A 26,272-nucleotide genomic window follows, 5' to 3' on the forward strand; every position below is an offset into this window, starting at 1 on the left:
TTCACTTTTCTCAACAACGTTGGTCGCTGGCCAAAGGCAAGAGCGAAACTTCGCTTTTCTCATTGCTCTGATACAATGATGGAAAGAATAGAAGATAAGAACAATTATTGAAGAAGCTTTATTGAAGAAGAGAAGAAACTTTAGCTTTATTGAAGAAATGAAAATGCTTCAATACATTAACATTAACATGTTCTAAGGCTACCACGGTGAGGAAGATGAGGAATGACCGTGGAGCCTCTTAGGAATGTGGCTGCATCGGCGTTAGTCGCTGGCCGAAGACAAGGGCGAAGCTTCGCTTTTCTCAACGACGTTGGTTGTTGGCCAAAGGCAAGAGCGAATCTTGAAGATTCGTTGTAATCATCCATGCATACGAGCACCGGTGCGTATGCATCGTTGCTGTCTCATCAACTTCTGGTGGCCGCAGCAGTAGTAAGTGCTGCTGAGCACATTCTTTTAGTACTTGCAGATCGTACATGTACTAAATTAAACTGCCAACCCCATGGCAGCCAAGGGGTGTTGCTGCCATCTTGGGTAAGGCCAACCTCTGCGGTCAATCCTTCGAGTCCTGTTCTCGACGCTTCTATTCTCTATACCATAGAGGACCGATGCAGATCTGTCGTCCTCTATGTCATGCCTTCGTTGCTTCATTTTGATGAAGAGTGCCCCAATTAGTAGACTGTCGTATGCTGCTTGGAGACGGATCCCTACGGGTTCAAAGTTCAATAACCTTGATAGTCCCACCAAACCAATCTCTCCCCGACGCAGTCCTCCACAAAATCGAGATATATATTTGAGATCATAAATCTGGCCGAAGATGGTCCTCACCAAATCAGAGAACTCGTTCAAGGTGTTGGGCAGTGGGGCTCGGGTGATCATCTTTATCACAAATGCCACGTCGTAGAGTCCATGAAACGTAACATACTTGGAGCTGTAGGGTTGGCAGAAGAGCTTCATGCATACCAGATATGTGCACCGCTGCGTGTCGATACCGTGTCAACACACCTAAATGCTCTTGTGCATCTCATTTGTCTGAGACACCTAATGTAATTAATCAACTCCACACACTATAATGCCCTCGTGTATCTCTTGCATTTGACACCTACTACATAGGTGGCTTGTGTCACGTGTCACGATACCCTTACTTGTCTTATGTATCTAACAACCTCATACACAAGCAGTTCAAGTCTGCATGCAATGATACCCTCATACGTCTTATGCTTTTGAAACCTATTTAGAGATAGTCCACCTTGGCATTCTAAGATACTCTTGTATGTCTTATATGTTTAACACCTTCTTTGCAAGTGGTCTAAGTCACACATCATAACACCCTCAAATATTTCATGTCTGATAGCTACTAGTAGATAGTTAAAGTCAGTATGCCTCAACAACAACATGCCTCTTATGCATTCGACACCCACTAACACCTTCATATGTCTAATGCGTCTACACAGGCTACATGGGTGATTGAAGTTAGCTCGCTCTCACACTCTTGTGCATCTAACACCCTCATATGTTTGACAATCCTATACGAGTGGTTCAAGTTGGAATGCCTCAACTTTGAAGCATCTCATGCATCCAACAAACCTAACGTAGGCAGTTAATGTCAACAAGCCTCAATTCCCTCACACATCTCATGAGTTTGACACTCTTATATGGGCAACCAAAGCGTTGTCTCCTCATTCCATAAAATGCATCCATTCGAGATTTAAAAATATATATATATGTCTCATTTAATTGTTTTCTAAAATAGACAACAATAATTAAGGTATTAGAGATGAATATTGTGCTATGGAATAGGACGTTTTCTTCTAATTTTGTATCAAAATGATTGCACACCTCTTATGATTTATCACGTGAGTTAATCATTTGACCATTTGATTGCTGCAATCAGACATATTTCATTCACAATTAAGTTCTAATTAGACAACCTCATAATATAGCCTTTGCTACAATGATATCTACGTAATACTGCTTTTATCATGAATAAACCATGGTATAATATAATAATTTTTTCCTTCTAATACTAATGCAATAATTAAGATGAAATTCATGAGCATTCCCATCCTCTAAGTTAATAAAGTCTGATAGAAAATATTTTGGTAACTAATCCCCGTCCACCAACTAATCATTCTAAAAGCGCTAACATTGAAGAAAAAGGTCAAATCACCCACTAGGAAATAATGTGGTGGGTGGTTATGGTTTGTTTTCTATGGATAATAATCCACGAGAGGTCATTTGGACAAGCCCTATCGACTTCTGTGGCCAATAGTTCATGAAGGTTATTCGGGCTTGTTTATCCCTCTATCGGCCCCCATGGACAATAGTTCATCGGAGGTCGTTCGAACATATCACCTCTATAGACAAAACACCAAGGGAGATGTTGGGGCTATTATGGAGAATCTCCTTAGTTGGTCAAGTATAAAAGCCGACCCTTGGTGTCGGCCCAAGAGTCAGTCCTCTTTCCAAAAATCTCTCACACCCTATGTAATTTTTAGAACTAACTTGTGCGTTGGAGGAGTCGGGTCAGAAAATTCCTCCCGACGCTAACCTTTGCGTAATAACGCACCAAAAAGCCCACCTCGGCTTGACCTCAAGACAACCTCAGATAGGTCAAGGTTATGCGAAGACCACCTTAGTCGCACTAGGACCGCCACAAGGGTTCCTCGGATGTCTCTACACCTTTGGGACAAGACCAAGCTGGGCTGGCTCAACAATCCATGATGCTTCCCCTCAATAATTTGGCACTAGAAGGAGGGCATTGAATATCGTAGGAATGCCCGCCTATGTGTTGGAAAATCTAGGGGCGATATCATATGCGTAGTAGAAGAATATTAAAAATAAAATCCCTAATTTCTCAAAATATGTGTTCATCATCGTGCGAAGATTGGTGCACAAAAATTGAGAAACTTAAAATTGTGTATATGAAAAATTGTATTACCTAGGGAGATCGTATATCCTTGAATCCTTGCAAATCTCTAGAAGAGGGTGAAGGAGGTCAAGTGTCCTTCTCTCTAGTAGTGATCCACGCAACATGGTTGCGACAATGCTCCTTAAAACTCCAAACCTGTTATCTAAGGAGGAGAAGGGGAGAACAATAGGAGAGGCAATTAAAAAAGCTCTAGCCTATGAACCATTAGTTCCTTATCTACATAACTCTAATGGATCCAGCTCTATTAAGTATTGGATCTCCATCTAACTATCTAAGCCTCGTAAATTATTAGATCTCTATCCAATAATCTCTTATTGACTCTTATTAGATTTCATCCATAGGATCTAATAATTCAGGAGCTTATTGGATATCCAATAAGATAGGAGCTCAAGCCGATATCTCATATCCAAACCATTACATATCGCAACACCTACCATATGTGTGTGATCCTTTAGGCCCAATATCGAGCTAGTCGTGAGTCATAATTGTCAGAACTCATTCTGGCTCATTGAATTATTATCTCCATAATAATTCACTCGACTCATCGATTGCCGACGTACTAGGCCACTACGTCGCAGTCCCTAGATGATATAGGAGAATCCAATCCTTTGGATCTATCTATCCTTAGTTACCATGTACCTATAGTCTCTCAACCATCTGCTATTCCAAAGACCTTATATCGAGCATGGTACTATCATGCCCATACGGTTTCTTATCGAGTCTTGCTCTAATCGGATTCTCCCGGAGAACTCTTTCCCTCTCAATCCGAATCACCTTGGCCAAGTATTTTTTTGAGTAAGAAAATAGAATATTTCTCTCATAATACCGAGAGTGGATGATCCTCTATCGACACTCAATAACCCTCATAAGGTTGGCTGCCACTCTCAATAACCAATTGTACTAGATTTGAAAATTTCAAATCTATAAGTCTGGTATCAAAGAATGGAATACTCATACAGGACATCCTTGATGTCTTAAGTCTAAGGACCATATACACTATTGGGACTACAGAATTACTGTTTGTTAAGAAGGCATCATCAACCATCCAGTATTCCGTGAGCAGATCAATTAGTGAACTCATTCTCCAATGAGCACTTGTATTGTATCCTTAATGTCCCCGCACAAGTAGCTATAAGACCAGCTGACTCCATCATATGGACAAGTATACAACGCACCAGTTTGTCCGGTTATCTCAATGTCCTTCTCGAGTAACCTATGACCGGGATTATTTAGGGTCTATGTTTAAAGGTGAATTAGTCTCATTATTGTAATCCTATCATGATCTGATTCCCATTGTACAGATCCATAGAGATCATAATGTATATATGAAATAAGCAATATAAAGTAAGAAATTACCATAATAATAATAGTAAAAAAGATTGCGTGTTATGTCACACATGTCATCACTCACGTGAATGACTTACAGGGCACCCATGACTAACACCTAGGCCACTTGTGTCCAACACCACCTATATGTGTGGTTCAAGTTGCACACCCCAATCTCTCATGTATCTCATGTAATTGATACACCCTACATAGACTATGTAAGTCAACACACTCTAATGCGCTACTAGATCTAGTGCATCTAACTTCCTTGAACATTTGATGGCTATACATGAGCAATTAGAGTTAACACACCTAAATGCCCTTGTGCATCTCATTTGTTTGAGATCCCTCATGTAAGCAATTAACTCTACACGCCATAATGCCCTCATATATCTCTTGAATTTGACACCCACTACATAGTTAGCTTATGTCACCTATCACGACACCCTTACTTGTCTTATGCATCAAACAACCCCATACACAAGCAGTTCAAGTCCACATGCAATGATACCCTCATAAGTCTTATGTGTTTGAAACCTTTGTAGAGGTGGTTCACCTTGGCATTCCAAGGTACTCTTGTATGTCTTATATGTTTAACACTTCCTTTACAAGTGGTCCAAGTCCACACATCATGATACCCTCAAATATTTCACATGTCCAATAGTAACTAGTAGATTCTTAAAGTCAATATGCCTCAACACTAACATGCCTCTCATGCATTCGACACCGATTAACACTTTCATGTCCAATGCGTCTACACATGCTACATGGGTGGTTGAAGTTAGCTCGCTCTCACATCGTTGTGCATCTAACACCCTCTCATATGTTTGACAATCCTATACGAGTGGTTCAAGTTGGAATGCCTCAACTATGAAGCATCTCATGCATCCAACAAACCTAATGCAGGTAATTAATGTCAACAAGCCTCAATTCCCTTGCACATCTCATGAGTTTGACACTCTTATATGGGCAACCAAAGCGTTGTCTCCTCATTCCATAAAATGCATCCATTTGAGATTAAAAAAAAATATATGTCTCATTTAATTGTTTTCTAAAATAGACAACAATAATTATGGTATTAGAGATGAATATTGTGCTATGGAATAGGATGTTTTCTTCTAATTTTGTATCAAAATGATTGCACACCTCTTATGATTTATCACATGGGTTAATCATTTGACCATTTGATCGCTGCTATCAGACATATTTCATTCACAATTAAGTTCTAATATTAGACAACCTCATAATATAGCCTTTGCTACATTGATATCTATGTAATATTGCTTTTATCATGAATAAACCACAGTATAATAAATAATTTTTTCCTTCTAATACTAATGCAATAATTAGGATGAAATTCATGAGCATTCCCATCCTCTAAGTTAATAAAGTTTGATAGAAAATATTTTGGTAACCAATCACCATCCACCAACTAATCATTCTAAAAGCGTTAACATTGAAGAAAAAATTCGAATCACCCACTAGGAAATAACGTGGTGGGTGGTTATGGTTTGTCGATTTCTATGCATTATAATCCACGAGAGGTCATTTGGACTGGCCCTATCGACTTACGTGGCTAACAATTCATGGAGGTTGTTCGGGCCTATTTATCTCTCTATCGGCCGCCATGGACAATAGTTCATAGGAGGTCGTTTGAACATATCACCCCTACATACAAAACAAGGGAGACGTTGGGGCTATTATGGAGGATCTCCTTAGTTGGTTAGGTATAAAAGCCGATCCCTGGTGTCGGCCCAGGAGTCGGACCTTTTTCCAAAAACCTCTCACACCCTATGTAATTTTCGGAACTAACTTATGCGTTGGAGGAGTCGGGTCAGAAAATTCCTCCTGACGCTAACCTTTGCGTAATAACCCACCAAAAAGCCCACCATAGCCTGACCTCAAGACCACCTCGGATAGGTCAAGGTTATGCGAAGACCACCTTAGTCGCGCTAGGACTGCCACAAGGGTTCCACGGATGTCTCTACGCCTTTGGGACAAGATCAAGCTGGGCTGACTCGATCGTCGATGATGCATCCCCTGAATAATTTGGCGCTAGAAGGAGGGCATTGAATATTGTAAGAATGCCCGCCTATGTGTTGGAAAATCTAGAGGTGATATCACATGCGCAACGAAAGAATATTAAAAACAAAATCCCTAATTTCTCAAAAGATGTGTTCATTGTCGTGCAGAGATTGATGTACAAAAATCGAGAAACTTAAAACTATGTATATGAAAGATTGTATTACCTAGGGAGATCGTATATCTTTGAATCCTTGAATCCTTGAATCCTTAACAATTTGGCACTAGAAGGAGGACCTTGAATATAGTAGGAATATCTGCCCATGAACCCTTTACACAAATGGGAAGCTACTTTAAAAGTGCAAAGTTTGAGTGCTCCAATGAAGAAACTCTACCCCTAATCTATAGCACCTTTACACAAATGGGCAGCTACCCTCCTTTCCCCAGCTGGATGCAACCACCTCCACTCAGACACTAGGGTATTACTGGCCTCTATTCAATGACTTAGAACTCTCACCTCCGAGGATGAATATGAGGCACTTGGTTGTCCCTACAAAGGCATTATTGAACATCATGAACCAAGTGTAGGTGCTCACAAGCATAATGCAGGCAATCGCTCCGCTCTTGTCCCAACTAAGTCAACAGACTATCTTGTAATCGCAACCACGACCGATATCTCAACCACCATTAGCACCCGCACCTATCGGGGTCATAGATGCCCTACAAATCGATGACACGGTATCGACGCGCAGCGATGCACATATCTGGTATGCATGAAGTTCTTCTGCCAACCCTACAGCTCCAAGTATGTTACGTTTCATGGACTCTACGACGTGGCATTTGTGATAAAGATGATCACCCGAGCCCCACTGCCCAACACATTGAACGACTTCTCTGATTTGGTGAGGACCATCTTTGGCCAGAATTATGATCTCAAATATATATCTCGATTTTGTGGAGGACTTCCTCAGGGAGAGATTGGTTTGGTGGGACTATCAAGGTTATTGAACTTTGAACCCGTAGGGATCCGTCACCAAGCAGCATATGACAGTCTACTAATTGGGGCACTCTTCAACAAAATGAAGCAACGAAGACATGACATAGAGGACGACAGATCTGCATCGGTCCTCTATGGTATAGAGAATAGATGCGTCGAGAACAGGAGGACTCGAAGGATTGACCGCAGAGGTTGGCCTTACCCAAGACGGCAGCAACACCCCTTGGCTGCCATGGGGTTGGCGGTTTAATTTAGTACATGTACGATCTGCATGTACTAAAAGAATGTGCTCAGCAGCACGTACTACTGCTGCGGCCACCAGAAGTTGATGAGACGGCAACGATGCATACGCACCGGTGCACGTACGCATCCGATGGATGATTACAACGAATCTTAATACGTCATCCTGAGTGTCAAGAAAATGTCCCTCGGAATGGATGATGGAGTCCACTTGACATTTTCTGATAGAGATCTGCAGCAATTTTCATTTGCATCCGTGCCAAATCGAAGACTTAATCCACGACAAGACTCGTTCTTTTACGGTATTCAGAAAATTAAAATGAAATTGATATTCTTTCTTTAGATACTAAACGTGTGCAATTGATGATCTTTTTTTGTGTTCATTATTTACTGAGAAAAATAAGAAAAAGTTCCTCTCTGTTTTGAAATTGAAGAGAACTATTATAAAAAAAAAACTGATACCGAGAAGAAATTAGTTTGGTAAGTCGTGAAAGTATTATATTTTGAAGATATTATACACCTAAATTGTATTACATCCATAAGGATAAAATTTATTCAATTTGTATTTTTTATATACATTATGGCTGAATAATATTGTTACTTCTTTTTTTTTTTTCATATGATATATGATTTTCTACTATTAATTCCAGTTTAAATTGGATGTTCTATTACTAATGCAATAATTAGTAACCAATCATTCTAATACTAATGCAATAATTAGGATGAAATTCATGAGCATTCCCATCCTCTAAGTTAATAAAGTCTGATAGAAAATATTTTGGTAACCAATCCCAGTCCACCAACTAATCATTCTAAAAGCGCTAACATTGAAGAAAAAAGTCGAATCACTCACTAGGAAATAACGTGGTGGGTGGTTATGGTTTGTTTTCTATGGATAATAATCCACGGGAGGTCATTTAGCCTGGCCCTATCGACTTCTGTGGCCAATAGTTCATGAAGGTTATTCGGGCTTGTTTATCCCTCTATCGGCCCCCATGGACAATAGTTCATAGGAGGTCGTTTGAACATATCACCTCTACAGACAAAACACCAAGGGACACGTTGGGGCTATTATGGAGGAACTCCTTAATTGGTCAAGTATAAAAGCCGACCCCTGGTGTCGGCCTAAGAGTCAGACCAATTTCCAAAAACCTCTCACACCTATGTAATTTTTAGAACTAACTTGTCCGTTGGAGGAGTCGGGTCAGAAAATTCCTCCCGACGCTAACCTTTGCGCAATAACGCACCAAAAGCCCACCTCGGCTTGACCTCAAGACCACCTCAGATAGGTCAAGGTTATGCAAAGACCACCTTAGTCGCACTAGGACCGCCACAAGGGTTCCTCGGATGTCTCTACACCTTCGGGACAAGACCAAGCTGGGATGGCTCGACCATCCATTATGCGTCCCCTCAATAATTTGGCACTAGAAGGAGGGCATTGAATATCGTAGGAATGCCCGCCTATGTGTTGGAAAATCTAGGGGCGATATCACATGCGTAGTAGAAGAATATTAAAAATAAAATCCCTAATTTCTCAAAATATGTGTTCATCATCGTGCGAAGATTGGTGCACAAAAATTGAGAAACTTAAACTTGTGTATATGAAAAATTGTATTACCTAGGGAGATCGTATATCCTTGAATCCTTGCAAATCTCTAGAAGAGGGTGAAGGAGGTCAAGTGTCCTTCTCTCTAGTAGTGATCCACGCAACATGGTTGCGACAATGCTCCTTAAAACTCCAAACCTGTTATCTGAGGAGGAGAAGGGGAGAACAATAGGAGAGGCAATTAAAAAAGCTCTAGCCTATAAACCATTAGTTCCTTGTCTACATAACTCTAATGGATCCAGCTCTATTAAGTATTGGATCTCCATCTAACTATCTAAGCTTCGTAGATTAGTAGATCTCTATCAAATAATCTCTTATTGACTCTTATTGGATTTCATCCATAGGATCTAATAATTCATGAGCTTATTGGATATCCAATAAGATAGGAGCTCAAGCCGATATCTCATATCCGAACCATTACATATCGCAACACCTACCATTTGTGTGTGACCCTTTAGGCTCAATATCGAGCTAGTCGTGAGTCATAATTGTCAGAACTCATTCTGGCTCATTGAATTATTATCTCCATAATAATTCACTCGACTCATCGACTGCGGACATACTAGGCCACTACGTCGCAGTCCCTAGATGATATAGGAGAATCCAATCCTTTGGATCTATCTATCCTTAGTTACCATGTACCTATAGTCTCTCAACCATCTACTATTCCAAAGACCCTATATCGAGCATGGTACTATCATGCCCATACGGTTTCTTATCGAGTCTTGCTCTAATCGGATTCTCCCAGAGAACTCTTTCTCTCTCAATCCGAATGACCTTGGCCAAGTATTTGTTTGAGCAAGAAAATAAAATATTCCTCTCATGATACCGAGAGCAGATGATCCTCTATCGACACTCAATAACCTTCATAAGGTTGACTGCCACTCTCAATAACCGGTTGTACTAGATTTGAAATTTTCAAATCTATAAGTCTAGTATCAAAGAATGAAATACTCATACAGGACATCCTTGATGTCTTAAGTCTAAGGACCATATACACTATTGGGACTAAGGAATAACTGTTTGTTAAGAAGGCATCATCAACCATCCAGTATTCCGTGAGCAGATCAATTAGTGAACTCATTCTCCAATGAACACCTATATTATATCCTTAATATCCCCGCACAAGTAGCTATGAGACCAACTGACTCCATCATATGGACAAGTATACAACGCACCAGTTTGTCCGGTTATCTCAATCTTCTTCTCGAGTAACCTATGACCGGGATTATTTAGGGTCTATGTTTAAAGGTGAATTAGTCTCATTATTGTAATCCTATCATGATCTGATTCCCATTGTACAGATCCATAGAGATCATAATGTATATATGCAATAAGCAATATAAAGTAAGAAATTACCATAATAATAATAGTAAAAAAGATTGCGTGTTATGTCACACATGTCATCACTCACGTGAATGACTTGCAGGGCACCCATGACTATATGTGTGGTTCAAGTTGTGTCCAACACCACCTATATGTGTGGTTCAAGTTGCACACCCCAATCTCTCATGTATCTCATGTAATTGATACACCCTACATAGACTATGTAAGTCAACACACTCTAATGCGCTACTAGATCTAGTGCATCTAACTTCCTTGAACATTTGATGGCAATACATGAGCAGTTAGAGTTAACACACCTAAATGCCCTTGTGCATCTCATTTGTCTGAGATCCCTCATGTAAGCAATTAACTCTACATGCCATAATGTCCTCATATATCTCTTGCATTTGACACCCACTACATAGTTAGCTTATGTCACCTATCACGACACCCTTACTTGTCTTATGCATCAAACAATCCCATACACAAGCAGTTCAAGTCCACATGCAATGATACGCTCATAAGTCTTATGTGTTTGAAACCTTTGTAGAGGTGGTTCACCTTGGCATTCCAAGATACTCTTGTATGTCTTATATGTTTAACACTTCCTTTACAAGTGGTCCAAGTCCACACATCATGACACCCTCAAATATTTCACATGTCCGATAGCTACTAGTAGATTCTTAAAGTCAATATGCCTCAACACTAACATGCCTCTCATGCATTCGACACCGATTAACACTTTCATGTCCAATGCGTCTACACATGCTACATGGGTGGTTGAAGTTAGCTCGCTCTCACATCCTTGTGCATCTAACACCCTCTCATATGTTTGACAATCCTATACGAGTGGTTCAAGTTGGAATGCCTCAACTATGAAGCATCTCATGCATCCAACAAACCTAATGCAGGTAGTTAATGTCAACAAGCCTCAATTCCCTCGCACATCTCATGAGTTTGACACTCTTATATGGGCAACCAAAGCATTGTCTCCTCACTCCAAAAAATGCATCCATTTGAGATTAAAAAAAAATATATGTCTCATTTAATTGTTTTCTAAAATAGACAACAATAATTATGGTATTAGAGATGAATATTGTGCTATGGAATAGGATGTTTTCTTCTAATTTTGTATCAAAATGATTACACACCTCTTATAATTTATCACATGGGTTAATCATTTGACCATTTGATCGCTGCTATCAGACATATTTCATTCACAATTAAGTTCTAATATTAGACAACCTCATAATATAGCCTTTGCTACATTGATATCTATGTAATATTGCTTTTATCATGAATAAACCACAGTATAATAAATAATTTTTTCCTTCTAATACTAATGCAATAATTAGGATGAAATTCATGAGCATTCCCATCCTCTAAGTTAATAAAGTTTGATAGAAAATATTTTGGTAACCAATCACCATCCACCAACTAATCATTCTAAAAGCGTTAACATTGAAGAAAAAATTCGAATCACCCACTAGGAAATAACGTGGTGGGTGGTTATGGTTTGTCGATTTCTATGCATTATAATCCATGAGAGGTCATTTGGACTGGCCCTATCGACTTACGTGGCTAACAATTCATGGAGGTTGTTCGGGCCTATTTATCTCTCTATCGGCCCCCATGGACAATAATTCATAGGAGGTCGTTTGAACATATCACCCCTACATACAAAACAAGGGAGACGTTGGGGCTATTATGGAGGATCTCCTTAGTTGGTTAGGTATAAAAGCCGATCCCTGGTGTCGGCCCAGGAGTCGGACCTTTTTCCAAAAACCTCTCACACCCTATGTAATTTTCGGAACTAACTTATGCGTTGGAGGAGTCGGGTCAGAAAATTCCTCCTGACGCTAACCTTTGCGTAATAACCCACCAAAAAGCCCACCATAGCCTGACCTCAAGACCACCTCGGATAGGTCAAGGTTATGCGAAGACCACCTTAGTCGCGCTAGGACTGCCACAAGGGTTCCACGGATGTCTCTACGCCTTTGGGACAAGATCAAGCTGGGCTGACTCGATCGTCGATGATGCATCCCCTGAATAATTTGGCGCTAGAAGGAGGGCATTGAATATTGTAAGAATGCCCGCCTATGTGTTGGAAAATCTAGAGGTGATATCACATGCGCAACGAAAGAATATTAAAAACAAAATCCCTAATTTCTCAAAAGATGTGTTCATTGTCGTGCAGAGATTGATGTACAAAAATCGAGAAACTTAAAACTATGTATATGAAAGATTGTATTACCTAGGGAGATCGTATATCTTTGAATCCTTGAATCCTTGAATCCTTAACAATTTGGCACTAGAAGGAGGACCTTGAATATAGTAGGAATATCTGCCCATGAACCCTTTACACAAATGGGAAGCTACTTTAAAAGTGCAAAGTTTGAGTGCTCCAATGAAGAAACTCTACCCCTAATCTATAGCACCTTTACACAAATGGGCAGCTACCCTCCTTTCCCCAGCTGGATGCAACCACCTCCACTCAGACACTAGGGTATTACTGGCCTCTATTCAATGACTTAGAACTCTCACCTCCGAGGATGAATATGAGGCACTTGGTTGTCCCTACAAAGGCATTATTGAACATCATGAACCAAGTGTAGGTGCTCACAAGCATAATGCAGGCAATCGCTCCGCTCTTGTCCCAACTAAGTCAACAGACTATCTTGTAATCGCAACCACGACCGATATCTCAACCACCATTAGCACCCGCACCTATCGGGGTCATAGATGCCCTACAAATCGATGACACGGTATCGACGCGCAGCGATGCACATATCTGGTATGCATGAAGTTCTTCTGCCAACCCTACAGCTCCAAGTATGTTACGTTTCATGGACTCTACGACGTGGCATTTGTGATAAAGATGATCACCCGAGCCCCACTGCCCAACACATTGAACGACTTCTCTGATTTGGTGAGGACCATCTTTGGCCAGATTTATGATCTCAAATATATATCTCGATTTTGTGGAGGACTTCCTCAGGGAGAGATTGGTTTGGTGGGACTATCAAGGTTATTGAACTTTGAACCCGTAGGGATCCGTCACCAAGCAGCATATGACAGTCTACTAATTGGGGCACTCTTCAACAAAATGAAGCAACGAAGACATGACATAGAGGACGACAGATCTGCATCGGTCCTCTATGGTATAGAGAATAGATGCGTCGAGAACAGGAGGACTCGAAGGATTGACCGCAGAGGTTGGCCTTACCCAAGACGGCAGCAACACCCCTTGGCTGCCATGGGGTTGGCGGTTTAATTTAGTACATGTACGATCTGCATGTACTAAAAGAATGTGCTCAGCAGCACGTACTACTGCTGCGGCCACCAGAAGTTGATGAGACGGCAACGATGCATACGCACCGGTGCACGTACGCATCCGATGGATGATTACAACGAATCTTAATACGTCATCCTGAGTGTCAAGAAAATGTCCCTCGGAATGGATGATGGAGTCCACTTGACATTTTCTGATAGAGATCTGCAGCAATTTTCATTTGCATCCGTGCCAAATCGAAGACTTAATCCACGACAAGACTCGTTCTTTTACGGTATTCAGAAAATTAAAATGAAATTGATATTCTTTCTTTAGATACTAAACGTGTGCAATTGATGATCTTTTTTTGTGTTCATTATTTACTGAGAAAAATAAGAAAAAGTTCCTCTCTGTTTTGAAATTGAAGAGAACTATTATAAAAAAAAAACTGATACCGAGAAGAAATTAGTTTGGTAAGTCGTGAAAGTATTATATTTTGAAGATATTATACACCTAAATTGTATTACATCCATAAGGATAAAATTTATTCAATTTGTATTTTTTATATACATTATGGCTGAATAATATTGTTACTTCTTTTTTTTTTTTCATATGATATATGATTTTCTACTATTAATTCCAGTTTAAATTGGATGTTCTATTACTAATGCAATAATTAGTAACCAATCATTCTAATACTAATGCAATAATTAGGATGAAATTCATGAGCATTCCCATCCTCTAAGTTAATAAAGTCTGATAGAAAATATTTTGGTAACCAATCCCAGTCCACCAACTAATCATTCTAAAAGTGCTAACATTGAAGAAAAAAGTCGAATCACTCACTAGGAAATAACGTGGTGGGTGGTTATGGTTTGTTTTCTATGGATAATAATCCACGGGAGGTCATTTAGCCTGGCCCTATCGACTTCTGTGGCCAATAGTTCATGAAGGTTATTCGGGCTTGTTTATCCCTCTATCGGCCCCCATGGACAATAGTTCATAGGAGGTCGTTTGAACATATCACCTCTACAGACAAAACACCAAGGGACACGTTGGGGCTATTATGGAGGAACTCCTTAATTGGTCAAGTATAAAAGCCGACCCCTGGTGTCGGCCTAAGAGTCAGACCAATTTCCAAAAACCTCTCACACCTATGTAATTTTTAGAACTAACTTGTCCGTTGGAGGAGTCGGGTCAGAAAATTCCTCCCGACGCTAACCTTTGCACAATAACGCACCAAAAGCCCACCTCGGCTTGACCTCAAGACCACCTCAGATAGGTCAAGGTTATGCAAAGATCACCTTAGTCGCACTAGGACCGCCACAAGGGTTCCTCGGATGTCTCTACACCTTCGGGACAAGACCAAGCTGGGCTGGCTCGACCATCCATTATGCGTCCCCTCAATAATTTGGCACTAGAAGGAGGGCATTGAATATCGTAGGAATGCCCGCCTATGTGTTGGAAAATCTAGGGGCGATATCACATGCGTAGTAGAAGAATATTAAAAATAAAATCCCTAATTTCTCAAAATATGTGTTCATCATCGTGCGAAGATTGGTGCACAAAAATTGAGAAACTTAAACTTGTGTATATGAAAAATTGTATTACCTAGGGAGATCGTATATCCTTGAATCCTTGCAAATCTCTAGAAGAGGGTGAAGGAGGTCAAGTGTCCTTCTCTCTAGTAGTGATCCACGCAACATGGTTGCGACAATGCTCCTTAAAACTCCAAACCTGTTATCTGAGGAGGAGAAGGGGAGAACAATAGGAGAGGCAATTAAAAAAGCTCTAGCCTATAAACCATTAGTTCCTTGTCTACATAACTCTAATGGATCCAGCTCTATTAAGTATTGGATCTCCATCTAACTATCAAAGCTTCGTAGATTAGTAGATCTCTATCAAATAATCTCTTATTGACTCTTATTGGATTTCATCCATAGGATCTAATAATTCATGAGCTTATTGGATATCCAATAAGATAGGAGCTCAAGCCGATATCTCATATCCGAACCATTACATATCGCAACACCTACCATTTGTGTGTGACCCTTTAGGCTCAATATCGAGCTAGTCGTGAGTCATAATTGTCAGAACTCATTCTGGCTCATTGAATTATTATCTCCATAATAATTCACTCGACTCATCGACTGCGGACATACTAGGCCACTACGTCGCAGTCCCTAGATGATATAGGAGAATCCAATCCTTTGGATCTATCTATCCTTAGTTACCATGTACCTATAGTCTCTCAACCATCTACTATTCCAAAGACCCTATATCGAGCATGGTACTATCATGCCCATACGGTTTCTTATCGAGTCTTGCTCTAATCGGATTCTCCCAGAGAACTCTTTCTCTCTCAATCCGAATGACCTTGGCCAAGTATTTGTTTGAGCAAGAAAATAAAATATTCCTCTCATGATACCGAGAGCAGATGATCCTCTATCGATACTCAATAACCCTCATAAGATTGACTGCCACTCTCAATAACCGGTTGTACTAGATTTGAAATTTTCAAATCTATAAGTCTAGTATCAAAGAATGAAATACTCATACAGGACATCCTTGATGTCTTAAGTCTAAGGACCATATACACTATTGGGACTAAGGAATAACTGTTTGTTAAGAAGGCATCATCAACCATCCAGTATTCCATGAGCAGATCAATTAGTGAACTCATTCTCCAATGAACACCTATATTATATCCTTAATATCCCCGCACAAGTAGCTATGAGACCAACTGACTCCATCATATGGACAAGTATACAACGCACCAGTTTGTCCGGTTATCTCAATCTTCTTCTCGAGTAACCTATGACCGGGATTATTTAGGGTCTATGTTTAAAGGTGAATTAGTCTCATTATTGTAATCCTATCATGATCTGATTCCCATTGTACAGATCCATAGAGATCATAATGTATATATGCAATAAGCAATATAAAGTAAGAAATTATCATAATAATAATAGTAAAAAAGATTGCGTGTTATGTCACACATGTCATCACTCACGTGAATGACTTGCAGGGCACCCATGACTAACACCTAGGCCACTTGTGTCCAACACCACCTATATGTGTGGTTCAAGTTGCACACCCCAATCTCTCATGTATCTCATGTAATTGATACACCCTACATAGACTATGTAAGTCAACACACTCTAATGCGCTACTAGATCTAGTGCATCTAACTTCCTTGAACATTTGATGGCAATACATGAGCAGTTAGAGTTAACACACCTAAATGCCCTTGTGCATCTCATTTGTCTGAGATCCCTCATGTAAGCAATTAACTCTACATGCCATAATGTCCTCATATATCTCTTGCATTTGACACCCACTACATAGTTAGCTTATGTCACCTATCACGACACCCTTACTTGTCTTATGCATCAAACAATCCCATACACAAGCAGTTCAAGTCCACATGCAATGATACGCTCATAAGTCTTATGTGTTTGAAACCTTTGTAGAGGTGGTTCACCTTGGCATTCCAAGATACTCTTGTATGTCTTATATGTTTAACACTTCCTTTACAAGTGGTCCAAGTCCACACATCATGACACCCTCAAATATTTCACATGTCCGATAGCTACTAGTAGATTCTTAAAGTCAATATGCCTCAACACTAACATGCCTCTCATGCATTCGACACCGATTAACACTTTCATGTCCAATGCGTCTACACATGCTACATGGGTGGTTGAAGTTAGCTCGCTCTCACATCCTTGTGCATCTAACACCCTCTCATATGTTTGACAATCCTATACGAGTGGTTCAAGTTGGAATGCCTCAACTATGAAGCATCTCATGCATCCAACAAACCTAATGCAGGTAGTTAATGTCAACAAGCCTCAATTCCCTCGCACATCTCATGAGTTTGACACTCTTATATGGGCAACCAAAGCATTGTCTCCTCACTCCAAAAAATGCATCCATTTGAGATTAAAAAAAAATATATGTCTCATTTAATTGTTTTCTAAAATAGACAACAATAATTATGGTATTAGAGATGAATATTGTGCTATGGAATAGGATGTTTTCTTCTAATTTTGTATCAAAATGATTACACACCTCTTATAATTTATCACATGGGTTAATCATTTGACCATTTGATCGCTGCTATCAGACATATTTCATTCACAATTAAGTTCTAATATTAGACAACCTCATAATATAGCCTTTGCTACATTGATATCTATGTAATATTGCTTTTATCATGAATAAACCACAGTATAATAAATAATTTTTTCCTTCTAATACTAATGCAATAATTAGGATGAAATTCATGAGCATTCCCATCCTCTAAGTTAATAAAGTTTGATAGAAAATATTTTGGTAACCAATCACCATCCACCAACTAATCATTCTAAAAGCGTTAACATTGAAGAAAAAATTCGAATCACCCACTAGGAAATAACGTGGTGGGTGGTTATGGTTTGTCGATTTCTATGCATTATAATCCATGAGAGGTCATTTGGACTGGCCCTATCGACTTACGTGGCTAACAATTCATGGAGGTTGTTCGGGCCTATTTATCTCTCTATCGGCCCCCATGGACAATAATTCATAGGAGGTCGTTTGAACATATCACCCCTACATACAAAACAAGGGAGACGTTGGGGCTATTATGGAGGATCTCCTTAGTTGGTTAGGTATAAAAGCCGATCCCTGGTGTCGGCCCAGGAGTCGGACCTTTTTCCAAAAACCTCTCACACCCTATGTAATTTTCGGAACTAACTTATGCGTTGGAGGAGTCGGGTCAGAAAATTCCTCCTGACGCTAACCTTTGCGTAATAACCCACCAAAAAGCCCACCATAGCCTGACCTCAAGACCACCTCGGATAGGTCAAGGTTATGCGAAGACCACCTTAGTCGCGCTAGGACTGCCACAAGGGTTCCACGGATGTCTCTACGCCTTTGGGACAAGATCAAGCTGGGCTGACTCGATCGTCGATGATGCATCCCCTGAATAATTTGGCGCTAGAAGGAGGGCATTGAATATTGTAAGAATGCCCGCCTATGTGTTGAAAAATCTAGGGGCGATATCACATGCGCAGCGAAAGAATATTAAAAACAAAATCCCTAATTTCTCAAAAGATGTGTTCATTGTCGTGCGAAGATTTATGCACAAAAATCGAGAAACTTAAAACTGTGTATATGTAAGATTGTATTACCTAGAGAGATCGTATATCTTTGAATTCTTGAATCCTTGAATCCTTAATAATTTGGCACTCGAAGGAGGACCTTGAATATAGTAGGAATATCCGCCCATGAGCCCTTTACACAAATGGGATGCTACTTTAATAGTGCAAAGATTGAGTACTCTAGTGAAGAAACTCTACCCCCAATCTATAGCACCTTTACACAAATGGGCAGCTACCCTCCTTTCCCCAGCTGGATGCAACCACCTCTACTCAGACACTAGGGTATTACTGGCCTTTATTCAATGACTTAGAACTCTCACCTCCGAGGATGAATATAAGGCACTTGGTTGTCCCTGCAAAGGCATTATTGAACCTCATGAACCAAGTGTAGGCGCTCACAAGCATAATGCAGGCAATCGCTCCGCTCTTGTCCCAACTAAGTCAACAGACTATCTTGTCATCGCAACCACGACCGATATCTCAACCATCGCTAGCACCCGCACCTATCGGGGTCATAGATGCCCTACAAACCGATGACATTGTATCGACACGCAGCGGTGCACATATCTGGTATGCATGAAGCTCTTCTGCCAACCCTACAGCTCCAAGTATGTTACGTTTCATGGACTCTACGACGTGGCATTTGTGATAAAGATGATCACCCGAGCCCCACTGCCTAACACATTGAACGACTTCTCTGATTTGGTGAGGACCATCTTTGGCCAGATTTATGATCTCAAATATATATCTCGATTTTGTGGAGGACTTCCCCAGGGAGAGATTGGTTTGGTGGGACTATCAAGGTTATTGAACTTTGAACCCGTAGGGATCCGTCTCCAAGCAGCATACGACAGTCTACTAATTGGGGCACTCTTCATCAAAATGAAGCAACGAAGGCATGACATAGAGGACGACAGATCTGCATCGGTCCTCTATGGTATAGAGAATAGAAGCGTCGAGAACAGGACTCGAAGGATTGACCGCAGAGGTTGGCCTTACCCAAGACGGCAGCAACACCCCTTGGCTGCCATGGGGTTGGCAGTTTAATTTAGTACATGTACGATTTGCAAGTACTAAAAGAATGTGCTCAGCAGCACGTACTACTACTGCGGCCACCAGAAGTTGATGAGACAGCAACGATGCATACGCACCGGTGCTCGTATGCATGGATGATTACAACGAATCTTCAAGTTTCGCTCTTGCCTTTGGCCAACAACCAACGTCGTTGAGAAAAGCGAAGCTTCGCCCTTGTCTTCGGCCAGCGACTAACGCCGATGCAGCCACATTCCTAAGAGGCTCCACGGCCATTCCTCATCTTCCTCACCGTGGTAGCCTTAGAACATGTTAATGTTAATGTATTGAAGCATTTTCATTTCTTCAAGAAAGCTAAAGCTTCTTCTCTTCTTCAATAAAGCTTCTTCAATAATTGTTCTTATCTTCTATTCTTTCCATCATTGTATCAGAGCAATGAGAAAAGCGAAGTTTCGCTCTTGCCTTTGGCCAGCGACCAACGTTGTTGAGAAAAGTGAAGCTTCGCCCTTGTCTTCGGCCATCGACCAACGCCGCTGCAGTCACATTCCTAGGAGGCTCCACGTCCAATCCTCATCTTCCTTACCGTGGTAGCCTTCGCTGCCTTCGCTGATCTGCCAACAGTCGGTGGACTGAAGGAGAACGAAGGGCGGACTTAAAGAGAACGAAGGGAACGCCTGTGCCCTCATAGCAACAGCAATCACAATAATAGCAGCGATCTGCTCTTGTCCTACTCACGAAGTCTCTCGCTTGTAAATCATTCTTTGCGATCCAAGGTTGGTATCCTTATCAGGCACCATCTTGCGGGGGCATGATAGAAAATAAGATTTCCTCAACTATATGAGGAAATCTCTCTATTCTGTTGAGGGAAATTCATTCTCCTAATCTGTATAAATAGAAGAGGGAACATGTTAATGTATTGAAGCATTTTTCATTTCTTCAAAAAAGCTTCTTCACTTCTTCAATAAAGCTTCTTCAGTAATTATTCTTAACTTCTATTCTTTTCATCAAATATATCATCCTGAGTGTCAAGAAACTGTCCCTCGGAATGGACGATGGAGTCCACTTGACATTTTCTGATAGAGATCTGCAGCAATTTTCATTTGCATCCGTGCCAAATCGAAGACTTAAGACTCGTTCTTTTACGGTATTCAGAAAATTAAAATGAAATTGATATTCTTTCTTTAGATACTAAACGTGTGCAGTTGATGATCTTTTTTTGTGTTCATTATTTACTGAGAAAAATAAGAAAAAGTTCCTCTCTGTTTTGACTGCCCATCTGCTTGACACTTGAGCTATTTCCCCACAAATACAAGCTAGTGAATCCTATGGTTCATGATTTATGTAACAAAACTTTCATACCGATTAAAACTTTCTACAAAATTTGAAATCGAAGAGAACTGTTATAGAAAAAAAAACTGATACCGAGAAGAAATTAGTTTGGTAAGTCGTGAAAGTATTATATTTTGAAGATATTATACACCTAAAATGTATTACATCCATAAGGATAAAATTTATTCAATTTGTATTTTTTATATACATTATGGCTGAATAATATTGTTACTTCTTTTTTTTTTCATATGATATATGATTTTCTACTATTAATTTCAGTTTAAATTGGATGTTTTATTTTTTTTTCTAAAATTTCAAACTGCAGCGTGCTAGATGATGTTGGGATTTTACTTTATCGAATTATCATAGATTAACACCAATGGTTTTTCTGCTACCATATGATCAAGGTTTATCAGGAAGTTTGAATCATGAGGATTTTACCCAAGTTTGAATCATTTTGAAAAATCATGAGGAGCTTCATTCATCGGAAAGAGTAAATGCAAGTTACTTGCCCAAATTAAATAGACATGAATCTTTATAGACGCAACAAGTATTAAGAGTTGTATGATACAGAAACATATTTCTCAACTGTAATAGGTCAAACAAATGTGTTTTTTTGAACATATTTGACAGAATTAGGTACTACGATTGCATTTTAATTCCATAGGCTGTTCGTGCACCTGTTGCAAATACGTACAAAAAAATATGTCATGTATCCTTGATCGTTCTTGTGGGCAACTTTGTTGCATGCTTCACCTCGATGAAGATTGCCCTGAGCAGTAGACATGTAGGGCTCGTTGGTGCATCGTCGAGTACTGTTTGTTTCCCATGCTTGCATACATCGGATACGTACGAGCACCGGTGCGCATGCATCGTTGTCGTCTCATCGACTTCTGGTGGCCGCAGCAGTAGTACGTGCTGCTGAGCACATTCTTTTAGGACATGCAGATCGTACATGTACTAAATTAAACCGCCAAACCCATGGCAAGCAAGCGGTTTTGCTGCCGTCTTGCGTAAGGCCAACCTCTGCGGTCAATCCTTCGAGTCCTCCTGTTCTCGACGCATCTATTCTCTATACCATAGAGGACCGATGCAGATCTGTCGTCCTCTACGTTATGCCTTCGTTGCTTCATTTCGTTGAAGAGTGCCCCAATTAGTAGACTGTCATATGCTGCTTGGTGACGGATCCCTACGGGTTCAAAGTTCAATAACCTTGATAGTCCCACCAAACCAATCTCTCCCCGACGCAGTCCTCCACAAAATCGAGATATATATTTGAGATCATAAATCTGGCCGAAGATGGTCCTCACCAAATCAGAGAACTCGTTCAAGGTGTTGGGCAGTGGGGCTCGGGTGATCATCTTTATCACAAATGCCACGTCGTAGAGTCCATGAAACGTAACATACTTGGAGCTGTAGGGTTGGCAGAAGAGCTTCACGCATACCAGATAGGCGCACCGCCGCGCGTCGATGCCGTGTCGTCGGTATTGCTGGAAGTCGTGCCCGCTCTGTGCCAACAACTCGATGGAGTCGGGAGAGGAAGCATCCACATCGGGATCGAAATCCGAAAAATTGAACTGCCAACAGCACCCCGGCCATGGGGTGTTGCCGCCTTCGTCGAACAAGGCGACGCCCAGCTGGATCAGGTGCATGTTATCCACGTTGTGCTTCACGTCATTGTATCTTTCTTCTTCGGTGGCATTGCGAGGGGTGTCCCGAATGAACCCCGGGAACTCCGTATCGATTGCCACTATCGGGTAGGAGCCACGGAGACTGAGGATGAGCTCCAAGTGCTCCACAAGGTTTGCCTTCCCCACGTTGATGGCCATGGCAAGCTGCACCACTCTCTCTTTCTCTTTCTCCTTCGCTTTCTCTTTCGCTTTCGCGCTCTCTCTTCACTAGCAGTAGTGTATGTACTTTGGGGTCACCCTCTTTGGTGTTTATATAGACGATTTCCCGACGCATAACACAGATTTCTAACATTATTCATTGTATTAAGACGATGTTATAATTATTACTTTTTCTATTCATTTTGTATTGCCTACATTGCTGGCTCCCTTTCATCACCAAAGATTGTTTGCCTAGCAATTGGTTCTACGTTCCATATTAACCTTGCTACTTCATTAATTCCCTTCCCTTCTCTACCAAAAATATGTGTGATTCACCAACTTTCTCAGCTTATCCCTCATTTTATTCCTCACCTACCACAATGGATTAATTTTACTGCTCATCATCGTCATTAATTCTAGACCGATCAATATTAAGTTGTGCCTCCCACAATGGTTTAATTAGGGCTTTCCTATTCCACATGTATTTGACATCCATTTCCCTTCCATTCGTTCCGTGTTTTGGTTTCCTTGATGATCTTGGACAAAGGCCGCAACTTTGTCTCTCACTAGACCACATCATATTAACCCATTGCTTCAAATGCTTCCCTTCCTCGTGCAATTGCCTGCCCCTTTAACCAATTAGGGAAATACTTCTAATTCTTTGTTCACATATATTCCATATAATTTTGAAAAACATGCCATGTGGGAAAATATGATTAATAATTCCTTTTTTTTTTCTTCAAACACAAAAAGCAGTTGCTAGTATTTTCAATACCCATATTGGTCGATCTATCTAAGATTAGGAGCAACGCTGCGATTAACTTTCGACAAAAGACCTTCACCCTTAGCATAGTAGGAAGATGTCAAACCTTTCAAGCTTATATATAAATCTATTGGCTGACTTGGTAGATGTAACCCCATTCTAATCATACTTCCATGCCTAAGTATCATCACTTGGAATAAGAAAGATAACATAATTGATATCAAAAATTCACTTGAATCTAAAATTGCATTGACCAATTTCTTTAACATGTTACATAAATTTGAATTTGCATGGTTGGTTGATTCCTTTTCGATTTTGCGTCGAAAGTGACAATGTTGGGTCGATAGTGACCAACTTCTTTGACATGTTACATAAAAACTCGGATATATGTGTATACACTAATCATAAATTTAAAGAAATATATACAAAACACAATAACTCACAGTCCCATTTGATATTGAGAATTACTATGGGCTCTATTCCCTTAAGCCTAACTTCAGAACAGAACAGTTTGATATACTCTGTAATCAATAACGATATGATCAAGTTGTAATTGTCAAGAAAATAATGTGCAACAATTCACTAACAGGACAATGAAAGGTATAAACATACAACAGTATAATAGAAAGGATATAATATTATTCCTCGGAGACTGTGTGTACCATCGTTTGATACAGTATTGGAGACAGTGCGATCAAGTTGGCCCATTCTAACCGTTTGAAACTTGGCCCAACTGTTCCCTAATTAGGTTGATCAAGTTGTGATTGTCAAGAAAATAATGCGATCCCGTAAGCGGGGACAACCAATCCGCCGCTTGCGGCCTCTGTTTCATGGAGAAAGCGATCGTCCGTCGTCGCCCTGAACAGCAAATGCAGGCAGATGATCACTGTCCCGATCATGATGGCTCCGAAGACGGTCGGTCCGACATTGGAGAAGATGAGAGCGAAGATCGTGGCCACGGAGAGCACGCCGAGGATGGTCCTGTCGGTGATCGGGCGGCCGCAGAGGACGACCGGCCGGTCGCGGGTGAAGCAGAGGAAGAACCAGGCGGCGGTGAGGGCGATGAAGGCGAACAAGGAGGCAGGGTGCCAGAGGAGGGAGACGGCGAGGACGGAGAGGCAGAAGAGGGTGTAGTTGGTGCGGAAGTAGGCTATGTTATGGCGGAGGCGGAAGCAAGCGTCGCCGGCGCTGGCGGGGCGAGCGAGGGCGGTGACGTCGAGAAGCTGCAGCCACGAGCGCTGGGCGGAGATCAGGGCCCTGCCGTGCTCCTTAAAGCTGGAGACCAGGTCGGCGGCCCCGGCGGCGGGAGAGGACGCGTTAGGCGGCGCGGGGGCCGGAGAAGGGCGAGCCTCCGAGACGGAAGGCCGCGATGGGGGCACGGGCGCTGGATCGGGGTAGGCGGAGATGGGAACGTAGGCGGGCGGCGATGTATTGTGCATCTCGGCAGCTCCTCCAACCACGGATTCCTTCTTCTGCCACCACGGTGGCAGGAGAGAGAGGGGAGATGCAGGAAGAACCCAGAGAGAGTGGCAGATGACAAATAAGCGGCCAAATAGGCATCGTGTGGTAAACGCATTCTCGCCCGATTTGGTCGAGTCACCCCGAAAAGTTGGCCAGCTGATATGGTGTCTCTCATGCGTTAGTCGAGAAAATGCTGCTGGCATTCGGTCCCGAGGATTTTACTTTCTCATTTGTTTTTACCAAAATTGCATGTAGTCAGTTGTTTCTGTTTTTACACCTACAAATTTAATTATTTATAAAAAGCCATTGATTGTCTCTTTTTTTTTTTTTTACTTAAGAGCCCCTATTTTCATATTTTAACTGGGTGTAGGAGTTCCCTTCTTTATTTTTATTTGACATCCATTGAATTGATTCATGTCTCATGAGTCAGTAACCCTATTTATTGGCAATTCAAATCAATTAGCTTCAATTTCTTAATAGGAATCATTCGTTCAACACTGTAAGTGGTTTAAGTCGGTAAACCCTAATACCTTATGTATTTCATAATTTCAAACTATCTAGTTAGGCGATTTCATGATGTTAAGACCTCATGTGTCTTTTGTTTTCGATAATTTTTAGACGGATAGTTCAAGTCAACAAGCTTAAATACCCTCATGCGCCTTATGTATTAGATGCCCTCGGACATCTTATACCCCTTATGTGACTAGCTCAAATTGACATGTCTTGACCCTGATATGTCTCATGTTCCAATACACCCGATACGAGTCATTCAACTCGTCAAATTTCACTATCCTCGTGTGTCTAGTATGATCAACAAAACCAAAATAGGTGAATCAAATTAGTATACTTTTGATGCTCTGATACCTCTTATACATTCAACACTCCCTATACATGTTATTCAAGTCAACACGCTATGATCCTATAAGCATCACATGCATGTGACACCCACTATGGCAATGACTCAAGATAACATACCCAAATGCCATTATGTGTT

The 26,272-nt window shown here is 40.9% G+C and overlaps 2 protein-coding genes across 2 annotated transcripts; both read right to left on the minus strand.

Annotated features, from left to right (window-relative positions):
• Positions 1 to 22,190: 22,190 nt before the first annotated feature.
• LOC135597974 (probable CCR4-associated factor 1 homolog 11) lies at positions 22,191 to 23,054 on the minus strand. Its single transcript, XM_065091487.1, has one exon. It carries the CDS (start codon positions 23,052 to 23,054, stop codon positions 22,191 to 22,193), a length of 864 nt encoding a protein of 287 aa, XP_064947559.1.
• A 1,530-nt stretch (positions 23,055 to 24,584) lies between these two features.
• Positions 24,585 to 25,256, minus strand: LOC135597975 (PRA1 family protein F3-like). The gene has a single exon (XM_065091488.1). It carries the CDS (start codon positions 25,254 to 25,256, stop codon positions 24,585 to 24,587), a length of 672 nt encoding a protein of 223 aa, XP_064947560.1.
• Between the last annotated feature and the right edge of the window lie 1,016 nt (positions 25,257 to 26,272).

The sequence above is a fragment of the Musa acuminata genome, chromosome BXJ2-1 (assembly GCF_036884655.1).
Source record: "Musa acuminata AAA Group cultivar baxijiao chromosome BXJ2-1, Cavendish_Baxijiao_AAA, whole genome shotgun sequence".
Classification (NCBI taxonomy): Eukaryota; Viridiplantae; Streptophyta; class Magnoliopsida; order Zingiberales; family Musaceae; genus Musa; species Musa acuminata.

Coding starts and splice junctions, on each gene's coding strand:
- LOC135597974 (XM_065091487.1), bottom strand. CDS start 23,054: ATGGCCATCAACGTGGGGAAGGCAAACCTTGTGGAGCACTTGGAGCTC.
- LOC135597975 (XM_065091488.1), bottom strand. CDS start 25,256: ATGCACAATACATCGCCGCCCGCCTACGTTCCCATCTCCGCCTACCCC.